The sequence below is a fragment of the Cherax quadricarinatus genome, chromosome 27, assembly GCF_038502225.1.
Source record: "Cherax quadricarinatus isolate ZL_2023a chromosome 27, ASM3850222v1, whole genome shotgun sequence".
Lineage (NCBI taxonomy): Eukaryota > Metazoa > Arthropoda > Malacostraca > Decapoda > Parastacidae > Cherax > Cherax quadricarinatus.
The window spans coordinates 14671776-14689008 of NC_091318.1; the positions used below are offsets into that span (position 1 = coordinate 14671776).

At 39.8% G+C, this 17233-nt stretch overlaps 1 protein-coding gene across 1 annotated transcript in view; it reads left to right on the top strand.

Moving 5' to 3' along the window:
- Positions 1-220: 220 nt before the first annotated feature.
- Positions 221-17233, top strand: part of LOC128691056 (uncharacterized) — a gene marked incomplete at its 3' end in the record, with an annotated part of 80321 nt that continues 63308 nt past the window's right edge. Inside the window, 1 exon segment of the mRNA XM_070089253.1 lies at positions 221-1272. Within this exon segment, the coding sequence (XP_069945354.1) occupies positions 1249-1272 (24 nt within the window).

Here is a 17233-nt window from a genome sequence, read left to right on the forward strand (position 1 = left end):
CTAATCGTTCCTCCCATGGTCGTTCCTCTGGTAGTTTTCTAACCTAATCGTTCATTCCCTCTGGAGGTTCTTTATGAAGTTACCTCGTGTGCTTTAGGTTGGATGTGGGAGGGGTAAGGTTTGGTGCGGTACCGTGGCGAGCAGTACTATGGATCTGGACTGACACGGAGTGGCACGGATGCAGCGCCGCTACTCATACATCTCTTGGCAACCTGGCATTCACCCTGTGCCACTCGCCACCGCGCTGCTGCCTTCAGCGCTACTCTTCTCTGTTTCACTCTTGAGCCTGGCGGTCGACCGGTCACTTCTTGTGCAATTCCGTACTGCCTGGTGCAACATCGCGCTGCTCTACGGAACTCTTTCAGCCGTTGAAGATCTTGTTGACACCGATGCTGTAGAAGACTCTGTTGTCAACAAGCTTGTAGAAGATTTTGTCAGCAGTCCTGTAAAAGATATCTGTTGTCAACATTCTTATAAATAATCTTACCATCAATCCTGTAGAAGATTTCTATTGCCAACAGTCCTACAAATGATCTAGTTAATAATAATCCCGTAAGATATCTCTGACAACAGTCGTATGGAATATCTTCGACAATAGCCTTGTAGATATTGACAGCATTCCTGTTCACGTACATCATCTAAGTGGCAGCAGGCCTACAGACGGTCTCTGTTATCAGTAGTCCTTGTAAATTACTTTGTTAGTAAAGGTCCGGTAGAAGAAACAGCAGTTGTGCAGAGCGCAGACGAGCAGGGTAACATGAGTCTACTTCTCTAAGTTGAATGGACCTGTGTCTGTATGTGTTATTATTGTTTCGTAAAACCTCCACTCTTATTTGGTAAAAAGAAAATATTGTGACCAATGAGCAGTCATTATTGAGAGGAAACGTTGTATCTGCTGCTGAGATCACTACATCCGAGGTCACTGCAGCCACTGCTGAGGTTACTACGTTTAGACCCACAGCCTCAGGTACAAACCTGTGGTAAACAGGGACAGGCAGCTACATAGCAAGAAGTAGTAGTAGTTTTACACAAAAGGCATAAAGTGGATGCCAGTTTTGGATAAGTTACCATCGTATTGAGAAACTACTGAATCCAAGCTTCCATAACTTCGAATCCTGGGCTGGATAACGTTTGACATGCAGTACTAAATAAAGTTTGAACATTCAACATCCTGGGCAAGATAACGTTCGACATCCTAGACTAGATAACGTCAACACCTGAGTGAACAGTACCAACGTGTGACCACACATGTCGTCATCAAACAGCTTACAGGTAAGCCACACTACCAGCCACGGTTTCACTTCCTAGTCCTCTGTCCCTCTTGTACCTCACATCCACCCTTCAAGAAGAGAATACCTTCAAACCCAGCCCTATCTAAGGTATACTGCCACCCCACAGGATGCCACCCACACCAGTCGGCTAATACTCAGCTACCTACATGCTGCTAGGTGAGCAGGGACAGCAGGCGTAAGAAAACACGTCTAATGTTTCTACTCGTATCGGGGATCGAACCACGGACACTCAGTGTGAGCTGAGTACGCTTCCACGAGTGTCTTTAATAAAATATATTTTTGTGTTCTTGCTGGCTCGTGTTTTGTTCTTGGTATTATAAATTTGGTTTATGAATGTTAGTGTGTGGGGTCGTACACAACTTTTTTTTTTTTTGCCAAAAACATTGAGTGTCTGTACAGTTCAAAGTGCTTCTTAAATCCCGAAATGCTGTTCATAACTATGGACTTTCAGCGTGCACAACCAAATGTCACTCATCTCTGTACAAACATTGTATCATGCTGAAATAAATTTGTTATTATTATTATAACTTGCCGCCAGTTAGTGACTCTCATCACCTGACCTGACCAGCTGCTAAATAAGCTGGACAAGCTATGGATAAGGATACTAGTGACCTGAACTATAACTTAAGTGTTCTTATCTACAGCTTGACCTTGGTGTAAGCAGTTCGAGATTTAATAGGACTGTGCTCAACCACTGTACACATGGGTCATGTATACGAGGGTCGTTCAGTGCGCACGTAAAACAATGCCGGGCCTAAAGTTACATCTATCTCAAAAGAGGCGTATACGTATTTTATAAAGTACAATACTGAAGCAGAAACACTAGTAAGTATTTCCTAACACGAAAACAATTAAAGTTATACTAAATATCAGCTAATATCTAAGTTTACTTTGACGAGTGGTTTAGCGCTTTTTTTTATAATAATAATAATAATAATAATAATAATAATAATAATCTTGGATGGCTTAATTCCTAACACATTAAATTTTGTACTCTCTCTCTCTCTCTCTCTCTCTCTCTCTCTCTCTCTTTGTATATATATATATATATATATATATATATATATATATATATATATATATATATATATATATATATATATATATATATATATACATATATATATATATATATATATATATATATATATATATATATATATATATATATATATATATATATATATACACACAAAGAGAGAGAGAGAGAGAGAGAGAGTACAAAATTTAGTGTGTTAGGAATTAAGCCATCCAAGATTATTATTATTATTATTATTATTATTATTATTATTATTATTATTATCCTTCATGTTAGTACTTAGGTGGACTGCGGTTTCATTGACTCTCGTGTAGCTGATCTTAAACCATACAAAATAAAGATAATTTCGGAATGGTTGAATTTGTTCAATATACAAACATTATGTAAGGATGGCCAGAGTATATATAACCTCGTGTATAAAAGAAAAGTATACAAAGAGAGTGTATTATACATGAATTAGTTTTGAATATGTTTAGTGTACGATATAATTGTTACTGAAGGAGTGTTGGGAAGACAAAGTGTGTTTGTAGAAGAAAAAGATGGATAAAGGTATTAAAGAGGATGTCTGGGTTAGGTATTGATTTTGAAATACAATGAATTTAATGTAATAAAATGTTTTCACTTATTTGTTACAATGACGCAATGGTTTTTATCATATTCGAAACATTATTAACAAGTGACTGGAGGTGTTTGGAAAGCTGCGTAAAACAAGTAAGTTGAAAAAGAACATTTAAAAAAAGGGAAAATGAAGGTGATTGTAAGTAATGCAGAGTTTAATGTCAGACTGGAAGGAAGGTGTGTGCAGGAAATAAATATAATTTTTACTATTCCACTCTCAACCATCATCACTAATTTTTACTCCTGAAATTTACCTGGAGAGGGTTTCGGGGGTCATCGCTCCCGTGACCCGGTCTGAGACCAGGCCTCATGATGGATCAGGGTCTGATCAACCAAGTTGTTACTGCTGGCCGCACGTAAACCGACGTATGAACCATAGCCCAGCTGATCAGGTACTGACTTCAGGTGTCTGTCCAGCGCCTTCTTGAAGACAGCCACGGGTCTATTGGTAATCCCCCTTATGTATACTGGGAGGCAGTTGAACAGTCTTGGATCCCTGACACTTATTGTGTTGTCCCTCAGTGTACTCGTGGGGCCCCTGCTTTTCATTGGGGTAATATTGCATCTCCTGCCGAGTCTTTTGATTTCGTGGGGAGTGATTTTCGTGTGTAGGTTTTTTTCCAAGTGTATATTATCATATATCTCTCTCGCCTGCGTTCCAGGGAATACAGATCAAGGGACTTCAACCGTTCCCAGTAATTTAGGTGCCTTATCGTACTTATGTGTGCCGTGAAAGTTCTCTGTACATTCTCCAAGTCAGCAATTTCGCCTGCCTTGAAGGGGGCAGTTGGTGTACAGCAGTATTCCAGCCTAGAGAGAACAAGCGATTTGAAGAAAATCATCATGGGTTTGGCATTCCTAGTTTTGAAGGTTCTCATTATGCATCCCATCATTTTTCTAGCAGATGAGGTAGATACATTGTCGTGATCTTTGAAGGTGAGATCCTCTGACATTATCACTTCCAGGTCCTTTACATTAGTTTTTCGCTCTATTGTATGGTTAGAATTTGTTTTATATCCCGATAAAGTTTTAATTTCCTCAAGTTTTCCATATCTGAGTAGTTGAAATTTCTTTTCATTGAACTTCATATTGTTTTCTGCGGCCCTTTTAAAGCTCTGGTTGATGTCCGCTGGGAAACTTAGTGTCTTCGATGGAAGACACTCATGGCAATTCGAGTGTCATCCGCAAAGGAAGACACAGAGCCATGGCTTACATCTCTGTCAGATATGAGGATGAGGAACAGAATGGGAGTGAGCACTGTGCCTTGTGGAACAGAGCTTTTCACTGTATCCGCCTCAGACTTTACTCTGCTTACTATTACTTTTTGTGTTCTGTTTGTTAGGAAGTTATATATTCATCTCCCAACTTCTCCTGTATTTCCTTTATCACGCATTTTGTGTGCTATTACCCCATGGTCGCACTTGTTAGAGGCTTTCGCAAAGTCTGTGTGTACTATATCTGCATTTTGTTATCTTCTAAAGGATACAGGACCTTGTCAGAGTGGTCCAGTACACCAATTTCCTTCATCACTATTCATCACTAGGTAGTGGATGCATCGGTAGATGGGTCATTCGAAGATGAGGTGAACAGCAGAAATGAAAGAAAGAGAAGTGTGTGAAATACAAAGTGGTTTATTCGTTTAGGGAGCGAACCCCGGCCAACATAACCCCCTCCCTCCCCTTTCCATCTCAGTGTGAGAGGTGAAGCCGCTACAAGTTGACACGAGCACCTGTTTGTGAAGGATTATATTTTCTGAATACCAGTAGCTGACATTAAGACACTCGATTCTAGAATAAATGATGAGATTGGAAAAGTCACACCAGACTCGTTGCAAGCCAGTACCTGGAATGAAGTGGAGTATTGATTAGATGTGTTAAGGGCCACTAGAGGCGCATATGTTGACGTTATTGAGATTACCAATCTTGAAGCTATATAACAAAAAATTTAGGGATGGGACGATACCAAAATTTTGGCCGATACCGATACCAAAAATTTCGACCAACGCCGATACGTTTCATATATATATATATATATATATATATATATATATATATATATATATATATATATATATATATATATATATATATATATAATGTACATATGTATATATATTAGCAGTTTGGAGGGATATGTTGTGTATCTTTATACGTATATGCTTCTAAACTGTTGTGTTCTGAGCACCTCTGCAAAAACAGTGATTATGTGTGAATGATGTGTTGAATGATGATGAAAGTATTTTCTTTTTGGGGATTTTCTTTCTTTTTTGGGTCACCCTGCCTCGGTGGGAGACGGCCGACTTGTTGAAAAAAAAATGTATATATATTAAATTATAATGACTATTTTCAATATATAAATGAATGTTTATTGCACAATTGGTATTAAATAACACAGGAAGGTTAATTATTATATAACTTAATTTCTTTGAGATAATGTTATTAGTGTTTGGCCTGTTGTAATAGTTACTGGTTGTCAAAGGCACTTGTCGATAGTGTGCGCGCGAGAGTACTTACTCATTTGTACTTATTTGTTTGTGGTTGCAGGGGTCGATTCACAGCTCCTGGCCCCGCCTCTTCGCTGGTCGCTACTAGGTCCACTTTCTCCCTGCTCCATGAGCTTTACCGTATCTATTCTTAAAGTTATGTATGAATCCTGCCTCCACTACACCACTCTCCAGATTGTTCCACTTCTTGACAACTCTGTGGCTGAAGAAATACTTCTTAACATCCCTGTGACTCATCTAAGTCTTTAACTTCCAGTTGTGACCCCATATTGCTGTGTCCCATCTCTGAAACATTCTTTCCCTATCCACCTTGTCGATTTCTCTCAGTATTTTATATGTCGTTATCCTGTCCCTCTCTCCTGTCTTCCAGTGTCGTCAGGTCGATTCCCCTGAACCTCTCCATAAGAACATAAGAACATAAGAAAGGAGGCACACTGCAGGAGGCCTGTTGGCCCATACTAGGCAGGTCTTTTACAATTCATCCCACTAACAAAACATTTGCCCAACCCAATTTTCAATGCCACCCAAGAAATAAGCTCTGATGTGAAAGTCCCACTCAAATCCAACCCCTCCCACTCATGTACTTATCCAACCTAAATTTGAAACTACCCAAAGTCCCAGCCTCAATAACCCAACTAGGTAGACTGTTCCACTCATCAACTACCCTATTTCCAAACCAATACTTTCCTATGTCCTTTCTAAATCTAAACTTATCTAATTTAAATCCATTACTGCGGGTTCTCTCTTGGAGAGACATCCTCAAGACCTTATTAATATCCCCTTTATTAATACCTATCTTCTACTTATACACTTCGATCAGGTCTCCCCTCATTCTTCGTCTAACAAGTGAATGTAACTTAAGAGTCTTCAATCTTTCTTCATAAGGAAGATTTCTAATGCTATGTATTAATTTAGTCATCCTACGCTGAATGTTTTCTAACGAATTTATGTCCATTCTGTAATATGGAGACCAGAACTGAGCTGCATAATCTAGGTGAGGCCTTACTAATGATGTATAAAGCTGCAGTATGACCTCTGGACTTCTGTTGCTTACACTTCTTGATATAAATCCCAGTAATCTATTTGCCTTATTACGTACGCTTAGGCATTGCTGTCTTGGTTTAAGGTTTCTGCTCACCATAACCCCCAAGTCCTTTTCGCAATCTGTATGGCTAAGTTCTACATCATTTAACTTATAAGTACTAGGGTTATGGGCACTCCCGAGCTTCAGAACCTTGCATTTATCTACATTGAACTGCATCTGCCACTTTTCTGACCAAGAATAGAGTTTGTTTAAATCCTCCTGAAGTTCCATAACATCTACGTTTGAATCAGTTATCCTACCTATCTTTGTGTCATCGGCGAATTTGCTCATATCACTAGTAATTCCCTCATCAAGATCATTGATATATATTATAAACAACAACGGGCCCAAGACTGATCCCTGTGGAACGCCACTTGTTACAGATCCCCACTCGGATTTAACCCCATTTATGGACACTCTCTGCTTCCTGTCAGTGAGCCATGACTCGATCCACGAGGGCACTTTTCCCCCAATGCCATGAACTGCCACTTTCTTTAACAGTCTATGGTGCGGAACTCTATCAAAAGCCTTACTAAAATCTAAGTAAATAATATCAAATTCTTTATCGTGGTCAACAGCCTCAAAAGCTTTACTGAAGAAAGTTAATAAATTAGTTAGACAAGACCGGCCTCTTGTGAATCCATGCTGAGTATCATTAATCAAGCTATGCTTATCGAGATGGCTTCTTATAATCTCAGCTATAATTGACTCTAGTAATTTGCCTACAATTGAGGTCAGGCTTATTGGGCGGTAATTTGACGGTAACGACTTGTCCCCTGTTTTAAAAATAGGAATTACATTAGCCATCTTCCACATATCAGACACTACACCTGTTTGAAGAGATAAATTAAAAATATTAGTTAATGGTTCACAGACTTCCATTTTGCATTCCTTAAGAACCCTTGAGAAAACCTCATCAGGACCCGGCGACTTATTTTGCTTCAGTCTGTCTATCTGCTTCACAACCATTTCACTAGTGACTGTGATGTTACATAATTTATCCTCTTCTAGCCCACTATAAAAATTAATTACTGGAATATTGTTAGTGTCTTCCTGTGTAAAAACTGAGAGAAAATAATTATTAAAAATCGAGCACATTTCATTCTCTTTGTCAGTAAGGTGCCCATAGTTATTTTTAAGGGGACCTATCTTATCTCTAACTTTTGTTCTATAGACCTGGAAAAAACTTTTTGGGTTGGTTTTAGAATCCCTAGCAACTTTAATTTCATAGTCCCTTTTAGCTTTTCTTATCCCCTTTTTAATGTCCCTCTTAATGTCAATATACTGATTCATAAGATGACCCGGTGGCCTGGTCGGGTGGCCCGGTGGCCTGGTGGCTAAAGCTCCCGCTTCACATACGGAGGGGCCCGGGTTCGATTCCCGGCGGGTGGAAACATTTCGACACGTTTCCTTACACCTGTTGTCCTGTTCACCTAGCAGCAAATAGGTACCTGGGTGTTAGTCGACTGGTGTGGGTCGCATCCTGGGGGACAAGATTAAGGACCCCAATGGAAATAAGTTAGACAGTCCTCGATGACGCACTGACTTTCTTGGGTTATCCTGGGTGGCTAATCCTCCGGGGTTAAAAATCCGAACGAAATCTTATCTTATCTTACCCTCACCTCTTTTGATACGCCTATAAATTCTTTTCTTATGCCCTAGTAGATATTTGAGCCTATTATTCATCCATTTTGGGTCATTTCTATTTGATCTAATTTCTTTAAATGGGATAAACGTTCTTTGAGCAGCATGTATAGTGTTCAGAAAACTGTCATATTGATAGCTCACTTCGTTACCCCAGTCAACAGATGATAAGATACCTAAGATACCTAACTGTTGCATATGTGTCTTACCTATCAACCTGTCGGTATTTTATACCATTTTAATGTTCAATCTGTCAGACACTGCAACACAAGGGTATCTTGGTACAGACTTGAAATTAACTTCGACAACCTCTACTAGTGAGAACGGCTGGATTTGAGAGGGACCTGACCTCCCAACATCTACGTTCTACTAGTGACCTACGTCTCACCTCCTGGCGCTATATAAGGCTCCATCCTGTCACTTCAACTCCATATTGTTTCAGACTATGGAACGATGCTCTTCTCCAGACTGAGGGACTGACCACCTCAAAACTTTAAGGGTGATGGACTGATTACATCGTCTTCAAGTCTCTTCTGCTTCTATCAACTTCTCTGTACTCGACTGAAGAAGCCTACTGTGTAGGCGAAACGTTTCGAAATAAAGATACCTAACTGTTGCATATGTGTCTTACCTATCAACCTGTCGGTATTTTATACCATTTTAATGTTCAATAAGTGTTCTCTAAGCCCATCGTAATCTGCTAAGCGAAAATCTGGGACTGTTACTGAGTTATCGCTACTATCGTACTTCCATTCAATGCTAAATGTAATTGATTTGTGGTCGCTAGCACCCAGTTCCTCTGAAATTTCTAAATTATTAACAAGGGATTCATTGTTTGCCATAACTAAGTCAAGCAGGTTATTTCCCCTTGTAGGTTCTGTCACAAACTGCTTCAAAAAACAATCCTGAACTACTTCTAAGAAGTCGTATGATTCTAAATTCCCAGTCAAGAAATTCCAATCAATATGACTAAAGTTAAAGTCTCCTAGAATTACTACATTATCGTGCCTTGTGGCCTTAACAATTTCCTCCCATAGTAGTCTCCCATGGTCCCTATCTAAGTTTGGGGGACGGTATATCACTCCTAAAATCAGTTTTTCATGCCCCTCTGAAAATTCTATCCAAACAGACTCTGTATGTGTTACTTCAGACTTAATACCCGTTTTTATGCAGCAGTTCAAGCGATCTCGGACATACAATGCCACCCCACCCCCCTTCCCGATACTTCTATCTACTTGGAACAATTTAAAACCCTCAATATGACATTCCGCAGGCATGTCCCGACTTTCTGAATTAAACCACGTCTCAGTTAAGGCAAATACATCAATGTTACCTGCACCAAGAACTAATCTCAACTCGTCCATCTTATTCCTAGCACTACGGCAATTAGCATAATAAACCTTGAAAGACTCTCCTTTCTCTTTACCCTTCCTGCTCATTTCTGTTTTTCTACTAAACCTATTACTGTCCATGTGAGACATACCCCTTCTCTCCGGGACTAGTCTTCTTGCAACCCTTTGCACTTTTTCTAATTTCTTGACGTGCTTGACCAGGTTTGGGTTCCATATTGGTGCCGCATACTCCAATATGGGCCTGACGTGCAAGGCGTACAGAGTCTTGAACGATTCCTCACTCAGGTGTCGAAACGCTATTCTTAGGTTTGTCAGGCGCACATATGCTGCAGTAATATGATTGATGTGCACCTTAGATGTGTTCGATATTATGCTCACCCCAAGATCCTTTTCCTTGAGTGAGGTTTGCAGTCTTTGGCCCCCTTGCATGTACTCTGACTTCGGTCTTCTTTTACCGTCCCCAGTCTTCATGACTCTGCACTTTGGGGGGGGGTTAAACTCCAGAACCCACTTGCTGGACCAGGCTGGAGCCTGTCCAAATCCCTTTGTAGTCCTACCTGATCCTCATCCGTCTGAATTCTTCACGTTATCTTCACATCGTCTGCAAAAAGGGACACCTCTGAATCTATCCGTTCCGTTATGTCATTCACATATATTAGAAACAGCAACGGCCCTAGGACTGTAATGAGCAACTCTCATGCTGCGCTGGTCAGCCTCCAGACAGTCTTCGTATATATGGCTGGGTAAATGCTAAAATGAATGCCCATAACATGGTTTGATTTACATTGGAATACGCTACATAGTGATAAAAAGATACCAAAACCAAATGGTTCCCTAGTTTAGAAATGACTTACGTAGATAAGAAACACTGAAAATGTCCTCTATGGCTTATAGGCGAAAACAACTAAATATATTCATAATAAATACCGAAAAATAGGCCACAGAGCTTCCTTGACATCACCATTCAAACAGGATATAATTGCAAGCTGAGCAAATAAAACGAAGCCACATTGGCCCGGTGGCCTGGTGGCTAAAGCTCCCGCTTCACACACGGAGGGCTCGGGTTCGATTCCCGGCGGGTGGAAACATTCGACACGTTTCCTTACACCTATTGTCCTGTTCACCTAGCAGCAAATAGGTACCTGGGTGTTAGTCGACTGGTGTGGGTCGCATCCTGGGGGACAAGATTAAGGACCCCAATGGAAATAAGTTAGACAGTCCTCGATGACGCACTGACTTTCTTGGGTTATCCTGGGTGGCTAACCCTCCGGGGTTAAAAATCCGAACGAAATCTTATCTTACTACAAAAATTTCTTCGAGCAGAGTTGTGGAACACTGGCGTGGTACTCAAGAGAAGGTAGCGGGTACTGAGGTTCCGTAACAACAAACACTGAAGATGAGACACCACGAGTATAGCTGTGCTCGTGTAGGTTACGTAAATAGGTCATCACACCCCCGTGTGCTGGTGACCACCTACCACACGTGATCGATGTAGTATAATGTCATGGCCCGCCAGGACTAGTAACTCCCCCGGGGGTTCACTCTATAGTCTCTCTCTCTCTCTCTCTCTCTCTCTACTCTCTCTCTCTCTCTCTCTCTCTCTCTCTCTCTCTCTCTCTCTCTCTCTCTCGCTAGTCTCTCTCTGTCTCTCTCAGAGCATGACTAAAAACGAGTACGGAGCATGACTGCAAGAACAAGTATATAACATAACTACAAGAACAAATACAGAGTATAACTGCAAGAACAAGTACAGCGTGACAGTCACTTATTCTCTGGTGAAGTGCTCTTGATCTCGTTAAATAAACACAATCACACAGACAACAACACATTAACACTCTCTAAGTGTGTTACTGAGGCTCAGCTGAAAGCACATAAATGGGTTACCAATATCGACTCGCTTAATGTTATTGCGTGTGTGTTCACTGGTGTTAAGTGTGTTCAACGGTGTTATGTGTGTTCAACGGTGTTATGTGTGTTCAACGGTGTTATGTGTGTTCAACAGTGTTATGTGTGTTTAGTGTTACTTGTGTGTTCAACATTGTTACATGTGTATTCAATGGTGTTGCATGTGTGTTCAACAGGGTTACACGTGTTCAACGGTGTTATGTGTGTGTTTGTAGCGACATCAGAAAAACGGACACTATGATTATTGTATATATTGTTTTCTCATATAACTGTATACTGTTGAATTTTTCGCTAATAGCTAAAATAAAAATTTCATGCTCTATATTATTTGACTTATTAGCTTGTGTATGTAGGTAGGATGTAACAGCTGCATCTCTCATTGTGCTCTGAAGAAGAGTTTTCACTGGCTGCAAACTACCTGCTCGTTTGTTTTGTAGTTCATGGCAGAGTTCAGCTGGTACGAGTCACCATGCCTCTCTGTTCCTCTCAGAGGAAATACCTCCGTCTCTGCTCTGTCTGGAAGATTGCTGTTCTCTTCAGCTCGTGTTATTGACTCTTTTGGTAGAGTATGTTTCTGTTGTGAGCTGGAACATACTTCTTGTAACCCTGTGCAAATATATATATATATATATATATATATATATATATATATATATATATATATATATATATATATATATATATATATATATATATATATATATATATATATATATATATATACGTATATATATATATGTCGTGGCGAATATGTAAAACTGGTCAATTAGCAAGAACTCGTTTAAAATTAAGTCCTTTCTGAAATTTTCTCTTATACGTTTAAAGATATATTTTTTTCATTAATGTTGATGTAAAAATTTATAATTTTGCACCAAAAGGAACTTAGAAAACTTACCTAACCTTATTATAACAAGAACAATTTATTTTAGCCTAACCCAACTAAATATATTTTAGAATTGTTTACAGTAATTTAATACTAAACAAACACAGTGAAATATATTTTTTTCGTTAGGTTCAGAATGATTTTGGCGAAATTATTGCATACACAAATTTTCACTTGTCCTATATGGCAAGATGAGCGTTGCTATTTAAGCCAAGATCGCAAGTTCTGCCTATTCGGCACGATATATATATATATATATATATATATATATATATATATATATATATATATATATATATATATATATATATATATATATATATATATATATATACATACGTATATGTTAAATACAGAATAAGTATGATATATAATTATAATAGGTTATACTCCAAGAATTGTGTAGGAGATTATCTCCTTAATTATTCAAATTACATTTTACTGTAAATATTACCACCTAGACACCTTTGTTATTAAAGATCTCAACTTGTATTTGGTTGGTTTGTATTCATTCAGCTGCAGTCCAAAAGCGCTATTGAGAAGCAAGCTATATAATTAACGAGGTAACTTGGCTGGAATACACTGACAAACTGTTAAACAACCAGAAACAGGTTAGATACTAGAGGGGGATCAATAAGCTGACCTTCTAGTATTCTCTGGACATATCTTCACTTAACAGAAGTCGCATTTTGTAACAGTGTTACATGTGTTCAACGGTGATGTGTGTGTGTTCAACGGTGCTACGTGTGTTCAACGGTGTTACATGTGTTCAGTGTTACATGTGTATGTTCACAAGTGTTACATATGTTCATTAGTGTTACACCTGTGTTTACTAGTGTTACAAGTGTGTTCACCAGCGATACACGGGTGTTAACTAGTGTCGCACGGCTGTTGACTAGTGTTGCACGGGTGTTGACTAGTGTTGCACGGGTGTTTATTAGTGTTGCACGGCTGTTGACTAGTGTTGCACGGGTGTTGACTAGTGCTGCACCGGTGCTAACTGGTGTTGCACGGCTGTTGACTAGTGTCGCACGGGTGTTTATTAGTGTTGCACGGGTGTTAACCGGTGTTGCACGGCTGTTGACTAGTGTTGCACGGGTGCTTATTAGTGTTGCACGGGTGTTAACTGGTGTTGCACGGCTGTTGACTAGTGTTGCACGGGTGTTTATTAGTGGTGACTAGTGTTGCACGGGTGTTAACTGGTGTTGCACGGCTGTTGACTAGTGTTGCACGGGTGTTAACTTGTGTTGCACGGGTGTTGACTAGTGTTGCACGGGTGTTGACTAGTGTTGCATGTGTAACTCAGAAAATATACTGGTGAGTGGCGTGTGAGGCCCTGCTGTTTACTGAGGCTTGTAGCGGCACCTTATTGACTAATTGATAATTGGCTAAACATTGTCTGCCACGGGAAGTGTCACCAACACTATGAGCGATGATTGGCTAAACATTGTCTGCCACGGGAAGTGTCACCAACACTATGAGCAATGATTGGCTAAACATTGTCTGCCACGGGAAGTGTCACCAACACTATGAGCGATGATTGGCTAAACTCTGTCTGCCACGGGAAGTGTCACCAACACTATGAACGATGATTGGCTAAACATTGTCTGCCACGGGAAGTGTCACCAACACTATGAGCGATGATTAGCTAAACATTGTCCGCCACCGGAAGTGTCACCTACACGCTGAGCGATGATTGACTAAAGTAAACATTGTATGCCACAGGAAGTGTCACCTTACTGTTTTTAAAGCAAATATATCAAATTTACTGTCTTGATTATGCATCCAATACCCATCGAGAAGGGACACCCTTCCCTTCCTTGGATCAAACCTGCTTACCTCTCACTCCTTGCAGACTATACACACTTTGTGGAAGATAGTTGCGAGGAGAAAGGTCTTGGGCCTGCAACCCGAGGTTCTTTTAGCTAAGCGAGAAAAAGATGGAGGTACATGGTGTGGTGTGGTCCTGGGTGTCACAGTTATGTATCAGAGCACAAATATAAGAAAGAAGCTTGTGACGACGTTTCGGTCCGACTTGGAGCATTAACTAGTCATACACATACACGAAGGTATGGGAGCCAGTATACATAAGGGAGGAGGATAGGAACAGGACAAAGAGAGGAAGAAAGAAGAAAGTGGGGAAGTAATGGTAGAGGTAATGGTGGTAGTGGAGGTAATAGTGTGGGTCAAGGTAACACAGCTGTGTGTGTGTGTGTGTGTGTGTGTGTGTGTGTGTGTGTGTGTGTGTGTGTGTGAAATATTAATGGAGATATTTTCTTAGAAATAATTATTTAGCACACCTGTCTTTCCACATTTATTAATTATACAATTTTAAATCAATGTATACAAGGTTTCTGTAGCGACGGCAGCGAGTGAAACTGCAGGTGTACACACAACACTGCACCGTCCACCTTACTACTACTACTAATAATAATAATAACTTTATTACTACAAGTACATGTACGAGGTATACAGTCTTAGCTGACATCAATGACATACTACTGTACAGAAAGCGGCTTGTTATGCAGAGCATTTCGGGCAAATTAGGTAGATTTTGTCCCAGGATGCGACCCACACCAGTCGACTAACAACCAGGTACCCATTTTAAACTGATGGGTGAACATGGACGGCAGGTGTCTTATGGAAACACGTCTTATGCTCCCACTCCCCACGATGATGCACACAACAGTTGACTAGTACCCAACTGCCTGCTTGCATGCGTTTTAGTTCCAGCGAAGCGCTAAACCCATATGGGGTCATTCAACACATGTAGTGATGGAAGGCTCGATGCGCCGTCCACCCAGCACGAGACAGACTCGTTACCATACTAAGTGAACGAGGACAACGAGACCTTTGTCAAGAAGGTCTTGAAATATCGCTTCAACTAAGTTTTTTTTTTTTTTTCAAAATCGTTTATTAGTAATGAATTGTTGCCTCCATGGTATTGTGTGATAGTAGTGAATTGTTGTCTCTATGGTATTGTGTGTTAGTAGTGAATTGTTGCCTCCATGGTATTGTGTGATAGTAGTGAATTGTTGCCTCCATGGTATTGTGTGTTAGTAGTGAATTGTTGTCTCTATGGTATTGTGTGTTAGTAGTGAATTGTTGCCTCCATGGTATTGTGTGATAGTAGTGAATTGTTGCCTCCATGGTATTGTGTGATAGTAGTGAATTGTTGTCTCTATGGTATTGTGTGTTAGTAGTGAATTGTTGCCTCCATGGTATTGTGTAATAGTAGTGAATTGTTGTCTCCATGGTATTGTGTTAGTAGTGAATTGTTGCCTCCATGGTATTGTGTGATAGTAGTGAATTGTTGTCTCCATGGTATTGTGTGTTAGTAGTGAATTGTTGCCTCCATGGTATTGTGTAATAGTAGTGAATTGTTGTCTCCATGGTATTGTGTTAGTAGTGAATTGTTGCCTCCATGGTATTGTGTGTTAGTAGTGAATTGTTGTCTCCATGGTATTGTGTGTTAGTAGTGAATTGTTGCCTCCATGGTATTGTGTGTTAGTAGTGAATTGTTGCCTGCATGGTATTGTGTGATAGTAGTGAATTGTTGCCTCCATGGTATTGTGTGATAGTGAATTGTTGCCTCCATGGTATTGTGTGATAGTAGTGAATTGTTGCCTCCATGGTATTGTGTGATAGTGAATTGTTGCCTCCATGGTATTGTGTGATAGTAGTGAATTGTTGTCTCCATGGTATTGTGTGATAGTAGTGAATTGTTGTCTTCATGGTATTGTGTGATAGTAGTGAATTGTTGTCTCCATGGTATTGTGTGATAGTAGTGAATTGTTGTCCCCATGGTATTGTGTGATAGTAGTGAATTGTTGTGTCCATGGTATTGTGTGATAGTAGTGAACTGTTGTCTCCATGGTATTGTGTGATAGTAGTGAATTGTTGTCTCCATGGTATTGTGTGATAGTAGTGAATTGTTGTCCCCATGGTATTGTGTGATAGTAGTGAATTGTTGTGTCCATGGTATTGTGTGATAGTAGTGAACTGTTGTCTCCATGTTATTGTGTGATAGTAGTGAATTGTTGTCTCCATGTTATTGTGTGATAGTAGTGAATTGTTGCCTCCATGGTATTGTGTGACAGTAGTGAATTATTGCCTCCATGGTATTGTGTGATAGTAGTGAATTGTTGTGTCCATGGTATTGTGTGATAGTAGTGAATTGTTGTCTCCATGTTATTGTGTGATAGTAGTGAATTGTTGTCTCCATGGTATTGTGTGACAGTAGTGAATTATTGCCTCCATGGTATTGTGTGACAGTAGTGAATTGTTGCCTCCATGGTATTGTGTGTTAGTATGAATTGTTGCCTCCATGGTATTGTGTGATAGTAGTGAACTATTGCCTTCATGATATTGTGTGCTAGTAGTGAATTGTTGCCTCTATGGTATTGTGATAGTGAATTGTTGCCTCCATGGTATTGTGTGCTAGTAGTGAATTGTTGCCTCCATAGTATTGTGTGATAGTGAATTGTTGCTCCATGATATTGTGTGATAGTAGTGAATTGTTGTCTCCATGGTATTGTGTTTTAGTAGTGAATTGTTGTCTCCATGGTATTGTGTGTTAGTAGTGAATTGTTGCCTCCATGGTATTGTGTGATTGTAGTGAATTGTTGCCTCCATGGTATTGTGTGATAGTAGTGAATTGTTGTCTCCATGGTATTGTGTTTTAGTAGTGAATTGTTGTCTCCATGGTATTGTGTGTTAGTAGTGAATTGTTGCCTCCATGGTATTGTGTGATAGTAGTGAATTGTTGTCTCCATGGTATTGTGTGATTGTAGTGAATTGTTGCCTCCATGGTATTGTGTGTTAGTAGTGAATTGCTGCCTCCATGGTATTGTGTGTTAGTAGTGAATTGTTGCCTCCATGGTATTGTGTGTTAGTAGTGAATTGTTGCCTCC